Source organism: Astyanax mexicanus, chromosome 1 (genome assembly GCF_023375975.1).
Source record: "Astyanax mexicanus isolate ESR-SI-001 chromosome 1, AstMex3_surface, whole genome shotgun sequence".
Classification (NCBI taxonomy): Eukaryota; Metazoa; Chordata; class Actinopteri; order Characiformes; family Acestrorhamphidae; genus Astyanax; species Astyanax mexicanus.
Genome location: NC_064408.1, coordinates 61,158,241 through 61,184,190, shown reverse-complemented (window position 1 = coordinate 61,184,190; position 25,950 = coordinate 61,158,241). Strand labels below are relative to the sequence as shown.

Sequence of the window (25,950 nt, the reverse complement as noted above, 5' to 3'; positions counted from 1 at the left end):
CTAATACTGCTAGAGAATTAAATTGAAGCACCTATATAATGCTATACTTCAGCTGAGTGGCTTTACTGCTCCTTACAACCTGACTGGTAAAATTCATACATAAGGTGCCCCGGATTATAAGACGCACTGAATTTGGGAAAATTTAAAGGATTTTAAGATAATGAAACAAGTCTGGCTAAAGGACAGTTCTAACACAAGCATGATAATACAGAAAGGATGAACATTTACAGGTCTTATTAGTAATACATGGTGTGTGTGCACCCCACTATGCGTTCTTCAGTATTTTGACCTGTATTATACATTATGTCAGAGTTTTTTTTAAATGTTTATTAAATGTTGAAGAAATGACTGATAATGACCGTCTTTCTGATGTTTGTGTTTCTTATGTTTCAGGGCTCAGAGTCGCCTATGATGCTGGGCGACTCTAAGAGCGATTTAGAGGATGTTGACCCCTAACTCTTATCTCATCAAGAGCCGGGGCACTTTTTTACACTAGCAAAAAAAATCCCTCCAATGGAGAGACATTGTGGCTCCAAGCAGCCAATCAAAAGACTGCATTTGCCCTCCTTTGGGCAGGAAATGGATTGCCGGGGGAACAAGAGGCAGCAACCCATCCAATCAAAACACTGTCTTCAGGTTTGCCCTGGTGTGACTGAGTTCTCACACTGCAAGTGGAGCTCAGTAGAACATGGAGGAGATTTTTTTTTTCTTTTCATTTTATTAAAGAGTTTTCACACAGAACTACAAGATTCAGTGGTGCAGAGGGAGGGGTGGAAGTTTTAAAACAAACAAAGGAAAAGAAGAAAAACTTAGGAAAAAAAAAATGAATTGCTGTTTTGTGGATATTTGCCAATATAATGAGAGATACTATTGATGAAATCTGTGTTCCATAGGTGTAATTTCAAATGTAAAATAATATTTTTAAGAATCCCCCCTCCTTTCCATCTGTTTGAGTGGTGCCTCATAATCAACTCTTAAAGGTGAACTTGCCAGCCTCGGCTAGTTAAATAACGACTGAGCCTTTTTTTTTCCATCTCTCTCTCTCTCTCTCTCTCTCTCTCTCTCTCTCTCTCTCTCTCTCTCTCTCTTGCTGGTTTCTCTTTTTTTAAATGCACTTTATGTATGAGTTCAGTTGGAGGAGGCGGGTGACGTTTGACAAGTTCCTCATTTAGAGGTGATTGAATGGCCATATCCCTTGCTGCTTTGCTTTCTTTTCGTGTTCTTTCTTTTCGTTTCGACGCAGCCTAGGAAGAGGGCGTGAAATGGGATTGTATTGCGGGATGCTTTTCCTCAGATCGCTGCCTTTTTCTTCAGTCTCACCACAGCCATGGTAACCGCTGTGGTGTCCATGGCAATTGAGACGGACCCCCGCGGTGTCGGCTCTACTGTAGGATTTCTTGGACTTCAGATATGCAAAGAGAGCGTTGTGGTCACTTACAGTCCCACAGTTGATTTTTTTTCCCCCTTTTGTTTAATTTTTTTTTTAAACAATAGTCCTATTTCTGAAAAAAAAAAAAATCACCACAGAGAGACAGATGATGGGTTATCTCTCTGCTCATCACTCGCATCGCTCCACGACAAGTGCCAGAAGCAGGCAGCTGACCTCTTATGGTCGAGGTGGAGCCTTTGTTTCATTATTTTCTGATGTTCTCATATTGTTCTCTTTTTGTTGTGACTTTGTCTCAGGCCTGCTGTTAAGTCTCGTATGGATGCCAACACAAATGAACACACACACACACACACAATCAAACACACATGCTGTTTCTCACTCCTGGTTCTCTCTTGGCTCTGTTTTGTCATACCTATGGCTGTGGAGTTGGAGCAGCTGTTTCCTCAGCATGCAGTCTGACTGTTCTAGCTTAGAACTTACTTACAAACACACACACACACACATTCAAACTACATCCCATCTACAGATCTCTCAGATTATTGCTGGATCAACACACATACTTGTCTATAAAGCTTTATAGGACAAGAGCTGGTGGTCATATCACACAATCAACCTCACGCGTGACGCTTTTGAGCTTTAACTTTTGATCTTTGTTCAGGGTTTTTACTTTGCCAACAGCCGTTTTACGATTATTTGCTTATGTACGTTTTTACTTCTGTCACTTCTGTCTGCCTTACAGCACACACACACACGTGCGCAAACATGGTGGAAAGGATGGGGAAGGAGGAGTGGGGGTTGAGGGGGATGGAGGGAGAGAAGACTGAGCAAGTGAGCAAGAAGTGGAGAAGAGTGCAGCGGTGACACAGTTCAGTTTGTGGAGCTCACAAGTGCCTTTACCCCAGTCCTCCTTCACAGATCTTTCAGTTTCCCTCTGTTACAGTTTTCAAATACACAACGACACTGCTGTGCTCATCGTTGAGTGCCAAAAAAAAAATGAGGAAAGGAGTTCTCTGCAGGTGCCAAGGTCGCTGTGGCACTGGTTTGACCCCTGGCCACTCTCGGCCGATCCGCTTAGAGGCTCCTCGGGCCCTTTCTGTCGCTTTCTGGGCCAGAGTGGAATCAGAAGCTCATCAAGAGCAGAGTCAGGGTATAGAGTCTGCTGCTTATTTTGTACTTAGACTAGACCAGATTAGACTAGACTAGACTTAGAGCGCTTAGCTACATCCACACGATGTTTACAAACGGACCTATCTCAGTAGTGCACCGTGTGACGTTGTTTGCTTTCCGGAAAAGGAACGTTGCATGAAAACGTTGTCCTTCAGTTGGCAACACACCACTTCTCTTTGGTTGGTGTTCTCTTTCTTTGTTTTGTTTCTTTTTGATTTCGTTATTCTTTTTTTTGTTGTTGTTGGTTCCTCAGCTGTTCTAAAGCCTAAAAAGGAGGGATAAGGATGGCCTTGTGGAAGTTCTTAAACCATATGGAAGGTAATACAGTTGTTTACCTCAAACTCATCACCTGCTGTTCACCTGTCCGCACCCGTGTGTCATGGTTCCTGTGCTTCTTCGCTTATGCATGCATGTCCGTGAATGTAAGTTGAAGTGAAAGCTTGACCTCAATGTCCTTCAGTCAAGTTTGTGAGTTTGTGGGTCACTTAAATTGAGTGCAAAGCAAACCAAGGGTTTTGTGTGCCCAAAAAAACAAAAAAATCAATCAACTGATCTATAGCTCTCTGCTATAGTCCACATATAAACATGTAGTTTATTAAAAGCTCGTGGACAGGTCAGTGAAGCTTTAGTTCTTTAGGATAATCAGATGCTGAAGAAAACTACATGTTGCTGTTTTGCAGCCTCCCACAAGTCTCACAAGGAGTTTAGATCCAGTGTGTCCAGTACAGACGTGTTTAGGAGGGTACAGTTCACCAGACCAGTGCCTTGACCCAAGGCTGACCTCTCATAGAGACACTTTCACTCTCGAGCCTCAAGACGACCTCCTTTATCAGTTTGCCACATGTTGTAGGAAAGTGCTTGCAACAGTTCTGTGTTCAGGCGTCACACCCAAGAACTTTTTTTTTTTTTTTTCCTCCCCCCTTCTTGGCCAAGCTGAACAAGTAGCTGAACTCTTGATGCAGTGTGAACATCTTTAAGTAGGTAGGCACACCGAATGCTTTTAATTTCGCCTCCATTCTTTTTCCATCCCTCTCGCAACTGTCGGTTCCCCTCTTTGCAGCATTTTTAACTGGCGGGTATTTGGCCGGGGCTGGAGACACTCAAAGGGTTTTATTATTTACTGATTCTGTGCTGCACTTCTCCTGAATTGTCAGAATTGGGGGGGGGGGATGCATGTTAAAGCCACATTTTAATTTGTACATCAGAGTTTGATTATGGGAACTATTTGATATAAATAATGATGAAAAAATGAATAAAACTGGAATGCACAACCTTTTACAAACTGTGTGTAGCATTTGTCTTTATGTCCAACCTGCTAAACTCTTCACTTTCAGACCAGCATTTCTTAACTGACTGCACACTTTACTGCACACCACGACAGACGCTGACTCTGTGCAGCATTTTAGCATCTATAATAAAGGGAAACATTTTGACTCGCACCATTGCTGGAATGTTGACGAAGTTACGACCCATTACTTACTGTACTGAAAGCACACATCCAGACATCCCAAGTTGCAAAAAACATTTTTAAGGAGGTACCCCCGGATCTGGACTTTGGATCACACACCAAAGGATAACAGAACTTTACTTTTTGGCTATGATGGATGGATGGATAGATAGATCACTATTACAAACTGTACAGCAGGCAAGACTTTCACTGTTTTTTACGTTTACCAGACATGGATATACTTTAGAGTAGTCAGAGGAGATATGAGCTTTGCTGGGAGCCATGATGCTCCTGAATGCATCCCGTCCAGGAGTGAAAAAAAAAATAAATAAATCACACTAAAAACTAATTGGAAGACTCCCGCAACTTCCGGGAGATTTGAGACGTCCGTGTATCTGACCCCTGTGCCCAAGATGGTATCAAGCAAAACTGCTGCTGTCAAGAAAATGGCATATTAGCAATCCTGGCATTACACCACCAATTACCACACCATTCTCTTTATGTGGAAAATCCTTTTATTCTTACAAAACAAATCAGAACAGAACATTTACAAAATAAGCATAGAGCACACTGTGTGCAAAAAAAAAAAAAAAGGCAATCACTTTATTTGGATTGACCACTAAAGATCCTTATAGACGCTCAACTAACATTCAAATATAAATCTCTATTGAGTGTAACCTTACACCCAATTCTAACCCAAACTCTAATCTAAACTTTTTATGGTTAGATTTAAGATCTAGATTAGAGTTAGGTTCTATACAAAATCATTTAAATTAAACTTTGACTTCTAGTTGAATGTAATAGACATTCAGTTGAGTATTAGTTTAGCATGTTTGAGGCATCTATAATGGACCATATAAAGAAAGTGTTGCTCAACAAAGACCAAGAATGAAGTGAAGACCTTCAAACAAAAACAGAAAAGGATTCAGCAGATAAAATACAATGGAGTATAAAATGAAAAATGCTTTCCATTGGTACAGTACAGATAAATAATGTGAAAGGTAGCTGTAAATGATCAGAGATTTGTGTCTCTTTTGTATTGTATGCTGTTTCTTCATTCCAAGACCACAGTTTTATTAACAAATACAAGAAAAAAAATATTTGCACTGCCGAAATATGGCAGCTTTCAAGATGGCGGCCATGTTCCTCCATGGCCATAGGCCTCCTCATCCATAACTTGCTGGGGTTTTCAAAAGGGTCATTTTCCCTTTAGCCTTTAGTTTCTAAAATAAGCGCGTGCCCTGTGACTTTTGAATACACCTGTATTTAAAAAGCAATACTTAATTTTGATGAATAGCTTGATGCTTTATGAAATCTGGGAGTGAGAGTTACCACTGTATTGATGTGTAAATGTGGAACTTCTGTTTATATGAAATTTTACATCATGAACATCATGCATAAACATATTCATAGAGGGCTGGGAGGGAGTGGATTTTAATGCATATTATACTTTTCTCAATAATTTTATAACAGTATTACATCGTGTTGTGATTTCTGCCATATACTCCTTATAAATATTTGAGTATTGCTTTATACATACATTGGCCGTGTGTGAAAAAGTGTTTGCCCCCCCCCCCCCATAAATTAACTGACTAATCACACTTTTTGGAAAGCTAATTTAAATTTTTACTACTAACCACAACCAGGCCTGATTACCACCAGACCTGTAGAATAAAAAAAACCCACTTAAATAGAACCTTTTTGACAACATGAAGTCAGTATTAATGATTATAGTAATAGTAAAAAAGAGACTGGTTGCAAATTGTATTAATGGACGAAGTCCAAGGCAAAAAACACTGCTGACCAAAAAGAACACAAAGGCCCATCTCCCATTTGCTCAAAAAGTATTCTTTGGTCTGACATGACAAAATTGGGATGGTGGATGTCACATAAAATTAACAATTAATTTCAGAAAAAAAATTCATACTGAATCTAAAACATGGTTGTGGTAGTGTGATGATTTGGTGCAGCTTTGCTGCTTCAGGGCCTGAAGAACTCGCTGTAATAGATGGAAGCAATAATTCTGCTGTTTACCAGAAAATCCTGAAGGAGAATGTCCAGCCAGTTCATGGCCTGAAGCTGAGGTGTACTTGGGTTTTGCAGCAGGACAATGACCCAAAGCACACAAACATATCCAACTCTGAGTGGTTAAAAAAAACTACATTTTTTTTGGGAGTGACCTATCGTGCTGTGGCATGATCTTATAATCCCTCAAATGTGGACGAGGTAAAACAATTCTGTAGAGAAGAGTGAGCCAAAATTCCTCCACAGAGATGTGAAAGACTCATTGCTCAAGTTATTGGTAAAGCCAAACTGCAGTTCCTGCCGCCAAGGGTTATTGGGTTTAGGGTGCACACACTTTTTCACACAGGCCTAGATTTGTTTGGATAGTTTTTTTTTCCTTTAATAAATAAAATAATTATTTAAAAAGTGATGTTTATAAATACTCAGGTTATCATTGTCTGATATTAATGTTTGATAACCAGAAAATGATCAGTACGATAAAGCAAAAGAAAAAGCAAATACAAAAAAAAATCTGTAGGGGGTTATCTAAAAAAACTTTGAGTATGGTTCTTAAAAAAAAAAAAAAAAAACTTACCAAAAGTTTAGTTTATCCTGGGCAGTTTCCTCCAGAAACAGCATATGGTACAACCTAGTTTACAACACGGGGACAGAGCTACAGTGTGGACCATATGGGGGTTTCTGCAGTGGTTCTTTCTATAGTAGAGGTGCCCAATGCTGGTGATTGACATCTACAACCCCAATTCCATAAAAAGCAGGAACACTTTAGTGTATGTGAAGGAACAATTTGTTAAATTGTCATTTTTAGAAACAGTTTTGAGATGTTATGCTGCCATCAAGTTCTATGAATGGCAGCAGATTTTCGTGAAATGTTAAAATATCATACTTTTATATCATCGCTGTCCAATGAAAAACACTTATCTCAAAAAACAGCAACTTAACAGGAGATTGAAAAAAGGTAATTTAACCTTAAAACTCTTAATGGAAGTCAATGTAAAAAGTGTTTATTTCAGGTCATTTTGAAGAGTTTCTATTGGTCCGTTCATCAAGAAATTTTGGCACAGTGTAATGGACAGTTTTTCTGTTCAAATTATGTAGTAAACTAAAAATCGACAAAAATGGAGATAAGTGTTTTTCATAGGACAGCGACGATATGTGTTAAATATTGTGAATAATATATGGGTCTATGAGAGTTGCACATCATTGTATTCACTTTTTATTTAAATCTATTTACACTCTACACAGTGTCCCAACTTCTTTGGAAATGATGCTCTACTTCAATCTAGAAGGGTGTAGTTTTCCAGGGCTAAGAATGGGCAACCCTGTTCTGTAGGATCACTCCAAAGAACCAACTTGACACATTTATATTTAGGAGTGTGTACAGTAATGTCACAATTCATCAGTCATGAAGAGTCATGTTTACTGTGGAGTGTTGATAGAAGACTCTCTCTAAATGGTCTTAAAGTTAAAGTACTTCAATTCGTCACAGTGTCAGAACCCTCATGTGCAGGTCTATTAGAGACTACATTACAACTCAACACTGTTTAAAACAAAGGCGCAATGACCTCTACATGCATTATGCACAGTGCTAACTGGTGGTTTATAGCACCTTGGAGGCATTAGCCTGAATAGGAAAAATGAAAGCAGGACTATACAGTGCAATAGACAATAAGAGTCACTCCAGATCACACACAGATCTCCTCTTAGGAACTGTCCTAATCAGAGCGCAGGAACAGGAGCTGCAGAGTGGACAGCTGGTTGGTAGAGGTTGGTATGAAGCAGAGCTTTAGTGGTTGTTTTGTTCATGGCTGTGTTTGCTGGACTCGTGCTGCAGTGGGCGATACCTGCAGCAGATGGCAATAGCAGCTGCTCCTTTACCCTGGTCAGACGCCTTCACCACGCAGGTGTTGCCTCGGCCAAACGCACCATGAGTGACTGAACCGTGAGAGACTGAGTTACATCCTGTCAAGGTCCAGGAGTCCTCGCACGACACCTCCACCTGAGATAAAGAGAGGGAGAGGTCAAGATCTGCTGGTGTAGAGACAACAGAGTAGGTAAGTTTACTTTTGGTTAACTTTTAAATAAATTATAAATGTCCAAGAACTCAAATAATCACCATTTCCCTCATTTTCCACTAAAATAGTCAGTCACAATGTGGTTGGTGTCTATTGTCTATTGTTTATGTCTGTAAATGTACTGATCAGCATTTCTAAAATATCACACACAAAACAACTTTTTATTGCTTCAATGTTAAAGTGGCAGTTTGTATCATTTTGTTTCTAAACTGAAAGCAAACGCATTTCTGAGTGGAGAGGGGATAAAATATTGCGTTTATTCATTCTAAAAACTAGGTTTCTCGGGTGGCTTTTTTAGTGGGAGTTCTTCTGACCACGTCGCACGTCTTTACGTACTTATGTCACACGTAGAGCCTCTAAAAGAGGATCCGGCTCAGTTTTACTGAACGTCAGCGGCTGGTGGAGCAATGGAGACTTCAGAAGAGGAAACTCAGAGATCAATAGCTCATTTACCCATAGTTAAACCAAAGAAACGAATGAGTGAAGTTTCTGACTGAGCACGCTCTGAAAGGAGACTGCATCACACCCTAAATCCTAAAATTTCTGACATCATCTTTAACTGATTCAACTAAAGTCAACTAAAAAACAGTCACAAATGTAATTTAAGACACTTTTCCAAACTTTAACTGACTGTTTTTGCTGTTCTGCTTTAAGAAAGACTGTACGAAAATGACCTCTATGTAAATACATCCTGTTTTGATTGGATAAAATGTTTGCCTCATTTAAATACCTGCTTGGGCAGAAGTGCTCCTTATAACTTTGATGTGAATAGGTGGGCTACATTGCTGCATGCTAAATAAGAGGATGTAATATGTAGGTCAGTAAATAAATTCTTTTGGTCACACTGCTCTTGCTTGTTGACCAACGTGGTCTTGCTGATCATGTTAGTCAACCAGATTGGTTTTGTGACCAGTATGGATCATTAAACCCAAACAAAACCCCCCAAAAATAGTCAAGATCTAGGATGATCAAGCAGATTAAACAACCTGCTTTTTTTCAAGATTCCAAAGACAGTCTCTCTGATGTTTAAACAAGCTTTATTTGCACTGTGTGATAAATGTAGGACTAGAGCTCACCTGCTCCTTAAAGCTAGACGGGTGATGCTCAATCAACCTGCACTCCAGATTGGGGGCGTGGCAACAGGAAGCATGCGATGTTGTGCCCACTCTGGCAGGACACGCCTTTCGGCTGCTGTGGAGAGGCCGCATGGGATCAATCACGCCTCCGGACTCAACGTGAGAGCTGCAGCCTGCAGGAGGAAGTGACAGCTGTTACACAGCATGCAGCGCAGACACACACAATCACACACAGAAGGACGGACAGACAGACGGATACAGAAACAAAGACAACAACTACAACTCTGGATCCAAGTCAAGTCACTCTGGACTTTTTGGAAAATGCTGACAGATACTACAGATGCTCAACAATCTAATTCAAGTTCAAAAGTGATAGATCCATGAAAAGTGATAAAAAAAAAAAAAAACTTAAGCAGTAAGTGTGCTTTTGGTTAGAAGAAAAAAAATGGGAGAATGAACATGCCTCTTGCTCTGCCTCTTATATAGAATCCCATAAAAACAGTCTACCTAGTTTACATATCGTATTTCAAGTCTTCACACGCCTCCACCATCCCATCATCTTCTTTTACCTCCCAAATCTTTACTGAGTTCTTCCCCCCTCTCTTCACTTTATGGCATGTTATGAATTTGCAAACACAGGTTTGGGTGCTGATCTTCTTCTCTATAAACTCCAATCAATGTATAAATTTGTTCAGTAGATCACTTGATTTACTTTAATGAAGTATTTTTTAGATTAACTAGGTATTGATAGGTGAGAACTGGAGATAAATAGAATAGCAATTTAGCACACTCACAGATATAAAATCTTAACGTATTTTTTCTTATTGGAGTTTTAGTTGGTTTCGTTTTTTTAACCAACACTGCTCTATACATACATACACACACATATAAATACTTATTGTTTAAATATAAACTTTTTTTTTTACCTGTAGTGTGAGTTTTATTACAATGAGACTATCACACTACAGTGATTGCTAAACAAACCAAGCATCCACTAGGACAAAGGCATCTTCTCAAACATGTAGCTCATAGATGCAGGAGAGATATCTGACTAATGCTGACTTTACACCAAACGATTTTTAAGTGATTTCAATGTTGCAGACAAATTTCCAGAGTCGAGGTAAAAACATGAGTCTTGCTAGAGTCGAGCCGCAGTTGAATCATCTCGATCGTTCAGTATCATACAGTATAAGGTGGTTAGGACTGAACTTTTAAATCAGTTTTTCTCATCCTGGCATTCAGATAAAATCAACTGTGTTTAATAGTATATTATTGGATCACACTATTAGTGATGTAAACAATGTCAACAGCCAATAGGAGAGCTACGGGAAGCCGCAAGGCAAGCGCAGGAACATTTGCGGACATAGACATGAATGAGACTCTGGCGATAGCTCGGAAACCACGGTTCTCCTGGACTTAACAAAAGGAGGAGAAACTGGTGGAGCTTTGGAGTGAGCAAAAGGGTCTCTCTGACATGTCTTCCTATTTATAATAATAATAAAAACATAATAAAATTATCTCAGCAATAATCTAGTTGCAGTCTTGCAAAATAGTGACCCTGCAAGATTCACAGTCTTTGCAAAATCTTAGTCTGTAACTAAAAAGCCTGTGACTTGTCTTTAGATCTGAGCGGGTGTCAGACTTTAGTCTACTAAAAGTCTTTTTAGAGTCATCTAGTCTATGGTTAGCTTAAGATGAACAATATACCCTGACATTAACAAATTACAACATGTCATGAAACGTTTAACACAAACAATTCCAGATAATTGCTGCCAGTCACTGGCATTACCACCCACTGCTCTGTCTGAACTATGAGAAATGTGTGAGACTGTGGATGGAGGAAGGTTAAATGTCTGCACAACTTAAAACATTAAAAATATGTTCAATACATCCTGCAACAACTATCAGGCATTGCTTGAACTCCTCAATAATTATTATTCACATCACCTTGCCATGAGCACATTGACCCTTGGCCAGTGGTTTTCAACTTCACTCACAACTCATACAAGTGTGAGTGTTCCCAAGCCGTCCCTTGAGGAAACATTTAATGATCAATTTACATACTGCTATCCCATGATTTTGGTATGTCTGTGTACTGTATGCTCTTACCTGTGAGCTGGTGCTCTGGAGTAGGGCATTCTGCATCTGTGCCTGTGTGGGGACTGGCACTGCTCTGGCACTGCACACTGTTCCCTGTGCAGCAGCGGGCTATGGCATACACTCCCTGCCCTCCGACGCCATTATGGGCCACACACAGCTTCTGCCCATCCTGCATCTGAAAAACACAAGTCAATAGTGTGCTTAGTAATGTTTTTAAAAGCATTATGAATTGCCAGAATATTGGTGTTCACTTAAAAAGATGAATGTAAAAATTATTAAAGCTTCATCACTGTCTAGGCCTTGTGTGATAGAAATGCTGATTTCTAGGAAATCTATGCAAGAACTTATATGGCAAGACATAACCTGTGCAAGTAGACTATTTTATAGTGATTTATTTATTCCACTCAATGGAACACTAACTCACACTAAGAAAGATTTTTCTTACTGAATCTATTGTAGGAAGGAGATATAATGTGGATGATAAGATGATATGATGGGATATGATGGGTGTTTTTATTTCCTTGATGCTGCTTTTTAGGAAATAACCTGAAACCCAAGTTACTACTACCGGAATCCATTCTATCAGTTTACACTAAGGGTTTAAAGGAGCCCTGTTATAACTAGAGCTGCTGTGGCATTTGATAGAATGGACAATTACGCCTCCTCTCTGTTTCCTGCTACAGAATACAACATCAAATGCAAATGAACAGAACATTATATGATTATATCATTGCTGTCCAATAGGAACATTTTACAGAAGAGAGATAAAAAAACCTTTGTAACTTTCAATGGAAGCCTATGTAAAAAGAAGAGTATATTTTAGAGTTGCACGGTGTACCGAAGGTTCGATTCTTTTTCGATACTACGTCATCACAAACAATTCGGTTCTTTAGCGTTCGATGCTTTCGATACTGTATATAGCCCAGTCACTAGCTTCAAATGAGTCAAATTAGTAGGCGCGATTTGATTCAGTTCATAAAACTGATTCACACCGCAGCAGTCGGTGTGGCAGGATTCAGATGAACTTAGTGTTCTGAACAAATGAATCGATTCACGCGCAAGCCAGCAGAGCAGCAGCGAGTGTAGAATGGCGACGGCTAAAATAACAGATGTCTCTCGTCCGCGACTTGTGGACAAAACGGGCGCGAGGAGTGAAGTGTGGGAAAATAGTCCGAGATGTAGGCATCTGTTTTTTATTTATATTTTTATTTGTAAATAAAATAACGAAAACTGAAAGTGAAACTAAACTACTTTATTTATTAGCGCTGTTTTCACTCCCGCAGTTGTACAGCGGGGGGTGTTGTGACGATTCTGTCCGCGAAGCGGGAGTCGGATTCAGTAGCGGATTCGGCACAAGCGCGGCGGCACCTCGCGGTCCGCGGTGTTAGTTGTAAGCGCTCGCGCTAGCCGCAAAATACGACAGAAAACACTGAGGGAGCTGCAGACTTATGTGTGGGACTAGAATATGAGCACGAGGAGATAAAAGAGAACCTTTACCTGTGAGTAGCTCAAATCAGAACACGCAAATCTCTCTCACTCTTAGCTGTTCTTAAAAATCATTTTAATTAAATAATAGTTCTATGCTTCTATGTTACAGTGTTATTTAACATAATTCTGATCATATTTCGCTCATTCATTTAGCAGACAAGCACCCTGATCTCTACAAAGAGCTGTGAATTCGACAGGTTAGTGGAGTTAGTCAAGATACACTCTGTCTGTAGCTTTACTAAGATTTACTAGCGACTGCTAGTAAATCACGTTAACACGGAGAGGAGTGTGCAGGAGTTTTGTTTTGGACCCGTGGTTTTCTCTATTTCTCCATTATCCCATTGGCTGTGAAACATAAACTCAAGATGTTCACGTTTTCGCGTTTCCATCGCAAATCTGTGGTCAGGCACGTAGCCTGCTTGCTCGTTACACTGAACATGGGCTTATTAAAAACAGTAAACGGTTGATTAATAAAATGGAGCAGTGAGTGTTAAAATGAACATAACATTGTAATGTTCTTCTGTCTCTTTATTTTCCTTATTCAGAACTTAACTTCTGCCCGCCCGTCAGGTTCACATAGTCAGGATACCATTACCTCTGGTTTTAGTTTTAGTTTTTAGGAAGTGTTTAGATAATTATGTTATAGTTAAGGTTATAATAACGAAACTTGTTTTTTGTTCAAATGTTTCATTTTAGAATAAAAACGTTTGCACCGATTGTTCAGTGTTCAATCCAGTTCAGTCAAAAATAAACATTTTATGTTCAGATATTTTTATTGTTTTTTTTTCTTCCAAGTATCGTTTTGGTATCGAGAATCGTGATACTACAGTTGGTATCGGTATCGAAGTCAAAATTTTGGTATCGTGACAACCCTAGTATATTTCAGGTCATTTTGAAGAATTTCTTTTGGTCCATTCATCAAGAAAATTTCACACAGTGTAAGAGATATTTTGTATGTTTCATTGGAAAGTGACGAAATGCACTGTATGGCCTGTCCTACCAACCTATGTATAATTACTGGCTGCTGCAAACAGTCATAGGTTACACAGAGCAAGCTCAGCCACAAGACCATAGACATGAATCAATTATAACTTTAGAACTATAACTTACTGTAGAGTTTCTGTGAAAGTCAGTAATATTCAGTCTGTAACAGTGAGTGTCTCTCACCTCTATTCTCTCTCCAGCTCGGCTTCCTGATGAATAGCTGGAGCAGCTGAACATCTCTTCACCCTGGCGACAGTGAGCCACTGCTGTATCGAAGCTTGAGACCCCTGACTTCTCAGACCAAACCGAGCGACACAGCAGCGCATCATCTAGCAAAAACATGCCAGTCTAGAAATGTTAAATGCAACACTTTTTTTATAGTAAAACTTTATTTTAAAACTTTTTGATTAATAGACTGGGCTAGATTGGTATGTAGCTAATTAATTTGAATTTTCTAGAGTGTTCAGGTGAGGGGTTTTGGGGCCTTTCCAATTGCTTCATTTTATGTCTCTTTAGAAAGTCCATGGAGAAATTGGAGTCACATTTTAAATGATTATGTCTTATGTTATGTTAATGTAAAAACATATTATTTTGTTATTTTAGCTTCAGCCTTTTAGCAGATGATTTGATAAATGATAATTAATCAATTGTAAATGTAAATTTTTTTTAAATATTTATCACTGTCTAGGCCTTATGTGTTAGAAAAGCTGTTTTTCTACTTCATACAAAATTATTTAAGTTTTTTGCATCCACGATTTGCTGGAATTTAGAGGAATATTTATTCCTCCACCTGTGCAATGCTACTGGCCTTGATCCAACCCCTGCTTTACGGCTGGTTAGTTAAAATTTTATTGCCATAAAATTTTGGTTTCTTCTTGATTTGGCTTCATTTTTATTATGTTTATTCTAAATTTTGTTTTGCAGTGAAATGTTAACAGGGGTGTATATAAATTAAATAATAAATAAATTAACTAACTCATAATAGACCTTTAGGGCAGTGGTCCTCAAAAAAAATGTAAGGAAAGTACCAGCTTTGATCAAACCAAGACGTTTAAGTACCACCTACTGGGGCTTCTGCGTGGGCCTTACCCACTTTGCAATCTGCAAATTATTGATTATTGTTTCTTGTAAATTTAGTATGGCTACTGAGGGTCTACCTGGTTAAGCACTAAACACAAATAAACCTGATGTTGTGAAAATTAGAGGTCAAATCTTTTGAGATTTAAATTATTCATACTTTTGTACATGCATTACATTTTCTGAGGTCATCTGGAGTACAAACCCTGAAATGCTTTGTGTATCACAGTTTGAGGACCACTGCTTTAGAGGATAACTCAGATTCTATACACACACACACACACACACAGGCACACACACATGGCAGCCACTGACCTGAGAGTGCAGAGGTGGATTTTGGTAGGGCAGCCACCATGTTGGGGGTAGTGAGGCGATGTTCTGCAGGAAGAGAATCCAGGTTCATCACTTGCTGGACTGAGTGGTGACGGAGGAGCTGGAGCACTTCAGCAGAGCTGGCGCTGGGCTTAGCATTCAGCAGCACTGCTGCGATACCTGATCTCACACACAAACACACACACACAAATCAGCAGCTTAAATATGGCTTTGGGATATAAAAGCATTTTACTGGTCCTTCATGAAGTTGTCATGATTTAATGTATTTTAGTTTGCCCTGTATTCTTAAAGAGACACTAAACCCTAAAGCATATTTTCACAGGTTCAACTCTGCTATAGGTAGAGTGTTTCCATGGACTTTTGAACATGGACATCGCAATATGCAGATCAGTCATTCAATAATACCGCCCCCCTGCTGACATCCAACCATCTGCATTTCACTTCTATCGGAGGCCCACTGCTGCTCCCGCAGCTCAGCCAATCAGCTCTACCTCCTGTCCTGTCCCTAAACCCATACATCACCAAGGACCTCTGCCAAACTACTCCTACTCCATTTTTTTAGCATTTTTATTATTTGAGCTTAGGGTGGAGTCAGCTAAAATCAAGGGGTTCAGTGCCACAGCCATAAGATGCATGTGTGTATATGTGAGGGTGTACTTACCAGCTGCATGTGCAGCTGCCTGTGAAGTGCCACTCTTTGTAGTAAAGCAGGTGGGGCAGTCACTGGAGGCACTGATGATGTCATCACCAGGAGCAAACACATCCACACAGCGGCCTACATTGGTGCCTGTGTTCCCTGCAGTGAGTGGCTGGTCAGCAGCGTTGGTGGCGCCCACTGTTATGACCTTCACACAATCATTGTAAGAATGGTGATGATTATAATTATAATGATCCATTATCACTGTCACAAAGAGGACAAAAAAATACAATCTGTTTGGTTATAAAAACTCTGCGCTGTTTGGCTGGAAAGCGCTGCATCATTACTAGGTTACCTGTATGTGGCGCAGTAATACATGGAGAGCTTCGGTTACAGTACATTACTGGCTGATAATGTCACTTATAAAACACCTCTCAGCCAATCACATTGCAGAGTAAGAACTAACTGTGGTATAATGACTTTTTAACATTAATTTTTAAGTTATTTGACCAGAGGAGGAGTAGGCCCCCCTTTTATATTAGCCTTGACAGTACATGTGGAGGTACATGTGATAGTACAAGGGCATGTCCGCTTGGTTCCTCTCTTTAGGTTTCCTAAGTTTATAAGGTTTCCTGCTGCTTACTGGGGGTTCTGTGTTGTAAAAAGCACTATATAAATACATTTTATTTGATTATAGCTAAAATAACAACAAGAATAATGATAATCCTAAATACAATTACAATTGTCTTAATTAATCTGCACAAATAAAACTGATATCTTCATAGTTTTGCAGCTTATATTTTTATTCACAGCCATTTTAGTTACACTGGCATTTTTAACCTTTTGTTGCTCAACATAAGCACACCCCCTCAAAGATGACCTGCATTCATTTTCTATAGAACTTTATGCATGGCTGAGTGTTTCTATGATATAGCTTATCAATAAACTAATTCTTTCATTCATAATTTAATTTTTATTCCTCATTTAACTTGTTTTTGACCATCATACATCCTTATTAAATTTTTACCTTACCTACTTTTTGAATAAAAGCCCTTTTTGTATGTTCAAAAAGTTAAAAAGGAAAAAAATTAAATAAGGATGTACTATGATTAGAAAATTAATTAAATTTAATTTTAATTTAAAGTTAATTGAGAAATACCTTGAATACTGAATGATTAAATTAATTTATTGCAAAAATATGTCACTGGGTCACTTTTGACCCATCCTGCGCATTAAAGAGTTAATATAGGTCCACTGCATAAAGTGCTGCTAGAAGGTTTGTGAGCAGAAGCAGAGTAGTACCTCAGGTTCTGAGGCTGGTGAATACAGACAGGCATCATCCTGGTAGTTTCCAGCTGCGGCTATAAGAACTGCGCCGGACCGCACCATCTCCCGACAAGCAGTGTTGAGAGTACGACTGAAGCCCCCAGCAAACGGCAACAGAACAATCAGAGGGCTGATGGGCTGTGTCTGCAGAGATGCACGGATGTACTCCAGACCTGTGGAAAGTTGAGGTGTTGTTACATGTAGTTACCAGAGTTGGATAGAAGCAAACATTGTGTCAACATTATATCATTACCTAAATTGTATGTGGGCAATATGAGGAGGAGTTTTATTGTATCATGATACATTTTCTAGCAACAATACACTGACCTCAATAAAGCATATTGAGGAACCGGTCAATGACTAAAGAACACTAACCCATTTGCAAAGTCCTTTACAAAGAGTGTAAATAGTTGAGTTTATGTTGATAAAGGACATAACAGTTTGAATAGAAATATGATATTTCCTAAAAGTGTCAGAATAAAAATCATACATAACTATTGTGTTCTGATTTTTAAATTTGTAGATTGTAATCAAATTTGTTTTTGATAATCTAGACAACCAAAGACACTGTTATTTTGCACATTGGATAAAAGCCACATTTAAAATGCGATTACAGTCAGATGTGAACAGTCTCAGTATGTATTTTCTGAATGCAAATCAAATGTCAATGCCCTCATCAAATCCAGAGTGAATTGTATGGGAAGGAACCAATGCAGATATGTTTGTGATGTCCAGACAGGCAAATCCAATCTGATCATTTACAAATAATAGTGTGGACACTACACTCCATAGACCTTTTATAAAAATGAATGGCTGCAAACAGTAACTTAAAAAAACAACTGGAATAATAATAATTTATTGATCCTACTTTAAAAAAATAATCCAGTAGTAATACAGAAACAATCAGATAACACTTCTTAAATGATGGAAAATATTACATAACTTATTACATTTTAAATTATTCATTTGTCCTCTGTTTCAGAGAACAGATTACTCTTCTGAAGTACTCTGTCCAGCACTAGTTATTATGATATTTACCTGCCATCACTCCAGACACAGTGCCTTTGCCCTGGCAGTTGAGGACCCGCACACTGTTCACACTGACGCCACGCGCAACGCCTGAGTCTCGCCCACTCACCACCCCTGCTGTGTGTGTGCCGTGACTGTCACACTGATTGGCCTGCAGTAAACACAGGAAGAATGAATGTGTGAGTAAGTGAATGTGTGGGTGATTGGGTAAATGGATGGAGGAGTGGGTGAGCAGATGGAGCAGATAAATCTGGACCTATTGGCATCATGCCTAATACCATGTACTCTGGAATGCTAGAGCTAGAGCTCTATACAATACTTTTGGGATGATTTGGAATGACAACAAAAGCAGGATTGTTTTAATATCCTTGATTTCTGAAGAAAAATTAATGAGCAGTCATCCCAATACTTTCAACTATGAAGTGTAGGTTGCTCAGTTGCTCAATGTCAAAGGGTATCTGAACTGGTGGGTGTGTAGGTACAACACAAATACCAAAAAAGTTGTGACACTGTGTAAAAGAGAGATATTCTGCTGTTTTAAGTTCTAAATGAGTTAATGTTTTTCATGAAATGGTCAAATGTGTCACTTTCAACATAGATGTTCTATGTTATACTATGAATAAAATAAAGTGTATGAAATATTTGCAAACAAGATGCGCTGCATCTATTTTTTTGGAATTGGGTTGGTTGATGTATGCATGTGTCACTGAACAAACAGATGAATGTTACTCATTTGTATTTGCAGTTTAGCCACATATACCACTGTGCCACTGGCTTCACATCAGGGCATGGTTGCCAAGCAACATAATAGTCAAAAAAATGATTGCCATTCATTTTGAATTCAGTTGATGTGTGAAGTCATGTGGCTTTTTTGGCTATTCATCAGTGTATATGGACAGTGTCTGAACTACACAATGTTTCAGGTTTAGGTTGTTTTTTTTTTGGAAAAAGGTTGATCTATCGAGGTACATCTACTAACCTGCCTGTGAACCCTGACCCCGTCCTCCTCCGGCACGCTGTTGAAATCCGTCACCATCACTCTGCTCTCGATCTCACGATGGCTCGTCTGAACACTGGTGTCCATGAGGTACAGCCCCACCTGAGCTCCATCATCTACACACACAGCATGTGATCTTCAGCCACATTTATGTACTGTATTGTTTTCAGGATCAGCACAAAAACAAATCACCTTAAACACATTATTTAAAGCATTACATTTAAAGTAGCATTATGTAAAAATTTGGTATTTCTTACTTCTGGGCTCCCCCTACAATTAAAACATGGTATTCAGACTTTGGGGCACACCTAAAGGATATGTTTTATACATTCATTTCTGGACACGCTAAGAACCATCAGTTCTTGCATAAAAGTATTACTCATGTTACAGTGTTTTACAGTTCTAGCAAGCATTGTCCTGCAAATTTAACTTGTATTGTTGGGCATCACAATGAAATGAAAGCAGATAAATTATTTTTTTACAAAATGCATAAATTGCCTTTGTCTAAACTAATACTGCAGTCAATGGAAAATCTTGTGATGGGTGATGGAGTCTAAACTGGTATATCACAATGCTGATATATCTTTTAAATATAATATTTAGCAATATAAGTTAATGTGATTGTCAGTAACCATGCTTACACTCCTATTATTAATAGTTTTCAGATGTATGGTGTTTTTCTGACATATAACTTTAAAATTTAAAGGGATTTTTAAATATGCACTCTCTTTAGCTCTTTCACAATAACAAGGACACAAGGCCTTGGAGATTGTTTGGAGGATGGTGTTGATGTTTTCAGGGAGATATTCTGCTGAAGGCTGTTATAAGGACACTTTTTTGGGCAGACCCTAAACTGAGAAAATGAGCTTCAGCAAAAAAAAAAAACTGAACTGTAGACATAATATGAGCAAATACAGTGCCTGGCCAAAAAAGGTCACACATACTAATATTTGGTTGGACCGCCTTTAGCTTTGATGATGGCAAGCATTTGCTTTGCCACAATTCGTGTTTACAAAAGCTTCTGCATTGTCATAACATTTATTACTATCCAGAGTTGCATTAATTTTTCCCTAAGATTTTGTATTGATAATGAAAGATTTGGATCACTGTGCACAGTCTTCTCCAGCACATCCCAAAGATTCTCAATGAGGTTAAGATCTGGACTCTGTGGTGAACAATCCATGTGTGAAAATGATGATCATGCTCCCTGAATCACTCTTTCACAATTCCAGCTCCATGAATCCTGACATTGTTATCTTGGAATATGCTCATGTCATCAGTGAAGAACAAAATGATGGAATAACCTGGTCTATATTCAGTATATTCAGGTAGTCAGCTGACCTCATTCTTTCAGCAAATACTGTTGCTGAACCCAGACCTGACCAACTGGAGCAACCTCACATTATAGCACTGCCCCCCCTGGCTCGTACAGTAGACACTGGTGCTCCATCACTCTGAAACAGGGTAAATCTGTATACACTTAAGCAAATTGAAGCTGTTCCTGACTCACTGGTAAGTGTTTTCTTAAGGCTACACAGCAGTTTAGTCCCAAAGCCTTGAGATCACTTTGCTTTGTACATGTGGAAATGTTCTTACCTTCACTATCAAACATAGCCCTGATTTCTAGTGTTGTTTTTTTCTATAATTAGATTTTAGCAAACATTTTATTGACTGCTGATCACGACCATTCAAGATTTTTTTTTACCACATTCCTTCCTCGAAGATGATGCTTCCCACTGTCCTTCCTATATTTATTAATGCATTGGACAGTTCTTAACCTAATTTCAGTAATTTCAAGATATTTTCTCTGCTTAACGCATTCCAATAATTTGACCTTTCTGGAACAGATTAACAACTTTTCCACAACCACAGGATGTGTCTTTCCACATGGTTGTTTAACAAATGAGAAGCTTCTCACTGCATCAATTAGGGTTAAATAACTGGTTGCCAGCTGAAACATTATCACCCATGCAGTAATTGATCAAACAAGAGGCTCTTACCTATTTGTTTAGTTAAATCCACGTAGTGGCCTTTTCTTCAAGGGAGTGTATATTGTGATTTAATATTATTTGCAAAAACAGATAATTTATTTTTATACATTTACAAAAAGTCAAAACTGTGAGCAACAGGTAAATAAGCTGACATTAATTGTACGAAAGAGGACACTCATACATGCTAGTTTCTTGATATAATAATTGTAAGTCAGATGAGAAAAGGTTGATATTCCATTTGTCGCAAAAAATTCAAGTTGGATACTAATAATTAGAAAAACAAACAAATTAGAAAGGATGCCAACTGTCTCATTTTGTAATTTTATGAGGATATCAGATTTTTTCTCTGCTTTTTAGTCGATTTCAATGCAAACAAGATAACTCTAACCCTTTTTTATGTGTGTGTGTGTGTGTGTGTGTGTGTGTGTGTGTGTTTTGTCTTACTGGGTGGTGTGTATTTTCCGCTCTCGTGCTCGGTTTGGACGATGCGCTCCAGGTTCCAGGGCAGACCCTGCGCAAACACTGTCGAGTCCTCTTCAATATAATCCACATGAGGCAGCTTCAGCGCCTACACACACACACACACACACACCACAGAGAGAGGGGGGCGGTGAGTGTACTGGGGGGCTTCACCTGTCTCCCACTATTTCATTGAATCCCCCGGTTACCATGTGCAGGACGTCGCTGCTCATCTTCACCAGGAACCCGCGCACTGCTCCGGAGTAGGTGCGCGTGATCTCCGTCAGGTAGCCCCGCCTCGCCGCTCTGGCTCTCAGCGCGCGCATCGTGCGCTCCACCTGATTCTCGTGCGTCCCGTTCCGCAGCACCACGATATAGTTACCGGGCACGCGCCACTCGGCCTGCGGGCGGAGAGAAGGAGAAAGGGGGTAAAGAGAGCAGCACGCACCCCGAAATTGTCGAGCGCGCGCTGCAGCCCTGGAGCTGCGCACGTGGAGCTCAGTAGTGACGCTCGAGGCTTTTATTTGTATCGTGTACACAAACAAATATCAACACAGTCAAACGTCTGGATACACCTTCTCATTTAGCTCATTTAATTTTTTTTCTACATTGTTGATTAATATTAAAGACGTTAAAACAATTAAGGGACACATATTTTATTACGTATTAAACAAAAAAAGTGCTTGTTCTCCTCAATCCTTTGACCTAAACCCAACTGAGATGGTGGTTTGGGATGAGCTGGAGCTTCACAGCGTGAACGGAAAGCAGCCACTATTGTTCAGCACCTACAGGAACTCCTTCAAGACGCTGAGAAAACTATTCCAGGTGACTCCACCTCATGAAGACACTGAGATTAAAATATCAAGAGTGTGCAGATCTGCCGAATGTGGCTACTTAGAAGAATCTAAAGAGTCTTAGATTCACATTATGTATACATGCACTGCCCTACCCCCATAAATAAATGCAAATGTGTACAGATACTGGTACAATAAATTTGCAAAACTATTTACAAAACAGACAGTGTTCTGGTTTAACACTGGCAAATAGACTAAACACTGTTAAAATACCTGGAAACACATACAGTACTTTACATTAGGGGTCATTTAGCCTGATGTGGAACATTTTTACATTTTGTGGTGCTTTCTGTTTGAAGATTGCCACATACTTATCTCTGATTTGTCTAAGATTTGAGGCGTATAATTTCAATCACATGCCATCACAGTGTGTGTTCAGTCATAGTTTTTATTGACTTTTATTTATGACTACACCCACTCATGATTAGTGGTCCATTAATAGGCAGAGGATTGGAATGGAATTATTTTGTAAACAAAAATCATTCAGAATATGTTTAAAGTTTCAATGTATTTAATATTAATCTACAATGTAGAAAATAAATTAAATAAAGAAAATTTTAAATTTAAAGTTGTCCAAACTTTTGACTGGTACTGTACATATATTTATATATATTTACCACACAGTTCAAAAAATTGCTATCCATCAGTGGGTGAACTCAGTGAACTTTCCTTACACTTGTGAAAAGTGTTCACCAGCTGACAAGACTAAACTTAACAAAAACCTTGTCCATTCTTTTCTGTAGTAACACTTATGGTCTTCTGATTAGACTTTACACTAGATTATATTAGATGTGAAGAATGTTGGTGTGAAGGTTTGATTGTGTTGAGCCACAAGAGCATTGGTGAAGTCTGAAGTACTCATGGTATAAGCCAGGTATTCATGTACTGATGTAGTTTTGGATCCCAAACTTAACTCCACGTTATTCTACACTGTCTGGAAAACAGTATTTTACTGTGTACTATATATAACCATTTTTGTTCATCAAATAACAAACAGTGGAATTGTTCCACTTAAAGACACATGATAATTTGGGTCCAACTGTGTTCCTTGAATATAGGAAAAACAACTGTAAGGCAACATCATACAATTATGTCCCTTAATTAACTTAACAGTACACCAACCTCAGTGACCTATCAGTTTTATATCATTTTTTCTGTGAGTGTAAAGCTGAATAATAATTCAATATGAATATATATCACAGTAGATGTTTCAAAGGTTTCAATAATGACTATATGGTTTTTAAACACATTTAGCATAGCATTGGACAATTTCAAATGGGAAATTTCTATATTATATAGATACATTACACACAGAGAGATCTATTTTAAGCTGTTATTTATTTTATTGTTGATGATTATGGTTTACAGCCAATGAAAACCCAAAAATCAGTATCTCAGAAAATTAGAATATTATATAAGACCAACTGGTACTTTTGTCAGTGTGGGCAATGTGCCAATGTGCCTACTGGAAAATGAAATCCACATCTCTATAAAAGTTTCTGGGACTTTTTCTGGGACCTCTCCATTGCTCCTCCAGACTCATGTCATGTCACCTGCTGGTGTTGATCCACTCAATGATATTCTACTTTTTCGAGATGCACTAGTATATGGATAATAAAGCAGAATTTAGAAATACATCATTATATATATATTTTGCTCATATTTTTCAGTCTTAAGATAGTTTAAAGATAGCCTACTCCAGAATGTCCAGAGAGTCAGCTGGACACCTGTTTCCCTGTAGGTGCACCTTAAGCAGTGTCTCTACTGTATCTGAATCACTAGTAGACTCTTGTGGACAGGTGGTGATGTGGTGGTCTTACCTTGGTGCACCTGAGGAACTGAGCGGAGGGCGCAGACTCGAGCTCGGCTTGGGAGTCGTCTTTGCGGATGAGGGACAGGATCAGCTCCACATCTTCAGTGTAGTCTTCCTCAGGATCAGCCAGAGCAGCAGCAGCAGCACACAGCTGCAGCAGCAGCGCGAGAGCAGCCAGACCCCTCATTCCTGCACAGCCCCGGTTAGTCAGCACAGTCAGTAAGCAGTGTGTGAGTGAGTGTGTGAGAGAGAGAGAGTTTGTGGAGTCTAGAGCATGTTGGGGGTGAGTGCTGGAGGAGCGGTTGATTGAACACTCTGATCTGCTGTCTCCCTGAGGGCGGGGCCATGACGTGTTGGCGGCTCACGCCATCGCGCTCTGATCGCACCATCTCTGCCTATATAAACTCACCTCCAGCCTGGAGTCAGATTACACACTCTCACACAGGAAGCCTGAGCACGCGCTCCTTCACCCTCACCTGCACCCACTGCAGCACCTGCTGACATCTAACTCTATGTTAAATACAGATGACTGACTGTACTTTATGTGTTTATGATTTTATAGTCAGTAAATATATCAAATTATATAAAAGTTTTGGAACCCCTGATAGAAAAAGTTTCTCTACAGAAACACACTTCTAAAGCAGGTACTACATATTACATATTAAACAAATCAAAATACTGTTAACTTGCTGTTTCTGAGGCTCTGAACTTATGGTGAACTTATCCTGTGCAACAGAGGTAACTCTTGCTCCTCCTTTCCTGGGGCAATCCTGATGAGAGCCAGTTTCATCATAATGTTAATGATGGATGGTCTATGCAGTGACTGCACTTAAGGATACTTTCAAAGTTTAGGATTTTTTGGATTGACTGATGTTCATTTGTTTAAGTAATGAAAGACTGTCGTTTTTTTTTTCTTAGTTGAGTAGTTCTTGAGCAGTTATACCTCTTCACAACACAACTGATGCTCTCAAACACATTAAGAGGCAAGAAATTTAAGTAATTAACCTTTAAAAAGTTCAGCACAGCTGGTAACTGAAGGCCATTCCAGGTGACTCTACCTCATAAATCTGACTGAAAAAAATCCAGTCAAAATGTGCAAATCTATTATGTACAAAGCAAGGATGCTACTTTAAGGAATCTAAAACATAGAACATATTCTGCTTTGTTTAACAGGTATTTTTGTTTACTAAATATTTTTGCTTCATAGTTTGAATGACTTTAGTATTAATCTACAATGCAGATTTTTTTTATTATGAAAGGCCACTGAATTTAAGGTGTGTACAAACTTTTGACTGGTGGGGTACCTTATATATAACATTTAATTTACTTTAAATATAACTTGATATCACTTTTAAAATATATATTTTTAGACATAACCTGATACAACTTTAATACAGTTGCAACTTGATATTTAATATAGGTATAACTTAAAATCACTTTTATAGTTAAAAACTACTTTTAAACTACTTTTTTATAAGTGTAACTAACATCATATAAATGTATCTTTTAAATTAGTTATACCATGATATAACATTAATGCAGGTATAACTTTCAATAATACATGATGGAACTTTTCATTTAGATACGACTTGATATAACCGATTTTAGATTTATTTTGACACAATGTAGTTATGACTTAATAGAATTTTAAGTATAGTTATAACTTGATATAACTTAACATTTAT

The 25,950-nt window shown here is 38.7% G+C and overlaps 2 protein-coding genes across 3 annotated transcripts in view; one reads left to right on the top strand and one right to left on the bottom strand.

Annotated features, from left to right (window-relative positions):
- usp24 (ubiquitin specific peptidase 24) overlaps positions 1–3,839 on the top strand; it is a 92,117-nt gene extending 88,278 nt beyond the window's left edge. For both annotated transcript variants that reach the window (XM_049481394.1, XM_022666020.2), the window contains one exon: positions 394–3,839. In XM_049481394.1, the coding sequence (XP_049337351.1) occupies positions 394–456 (63 nt within the window). In that variant the 3' untranslated portion in view covers positions 457–3,839. The remainder of the gene's footprint in view (positions 1–393) is intronic.
- A 675-nt stretch (positions 3,840–4,514) lies between these two features.
- On the bottom strand, positions 4,515–24,599 carry pcsk9 (proprotein convertase subtilisin/kexin type 9). Its single transcript, XM_007260664.4, has 12 exons — positions 24,273–24,599; positions 21,808–21,999; positions 21,584–21,707; positions 19,131–19,264; positions 18,161–18,302; positions 17,099–17,295; positions 15,821–16,004; positions 15,142–15,318; positions 13,933–14,078; positions 11,287–11,452; positions 9,178–9,350; positions 4,515–8,025 (listed from the first exon to the last, which is right to left on the bottom strand). Exons 1-12 carry the CDS (start codon positions 24,450–24,452, stop codon positions 7,813–7,815), a joined length of 2,028 nt encoding a protein of 675 aa, XP_007260726.2. The 5' UTR covers positions 24,453–24,599; the 3' UTR covers positions 4,515–7,812.
- Positions 24,600–25,950: the final 1,351 nt, after the last annotated feature.

What these genes read in the sequence shown, in the direction of transcription:
- pcsk9 (XM_007260664.4), bottom strand. Translation starts at nt 24,452, where the DNA reads ATGAGGGGTCTGGCTGCTCTCGCGCTGCTGCTGCAGCTGTGTGCTGCT. An exon ending in GAGCTGGAGAGAGAATAGAG is followed by an intron (nt 11,453 to 13,932) that starts GTGAGAGACACT and finishes TGTGTTTTTCAG; the next exon opens with ATGCAGGATGGGCAGAAGCT. An exon ending in CGTCTAGCTTTAAGGAGCAG is followed by an intron (nt 8,026 to 9,177) that starts GTGAGCTCTAGT and finishes TCTTTATCTCAG; the next exon opens with GTGGAGGTGTCGTGCGAGGA.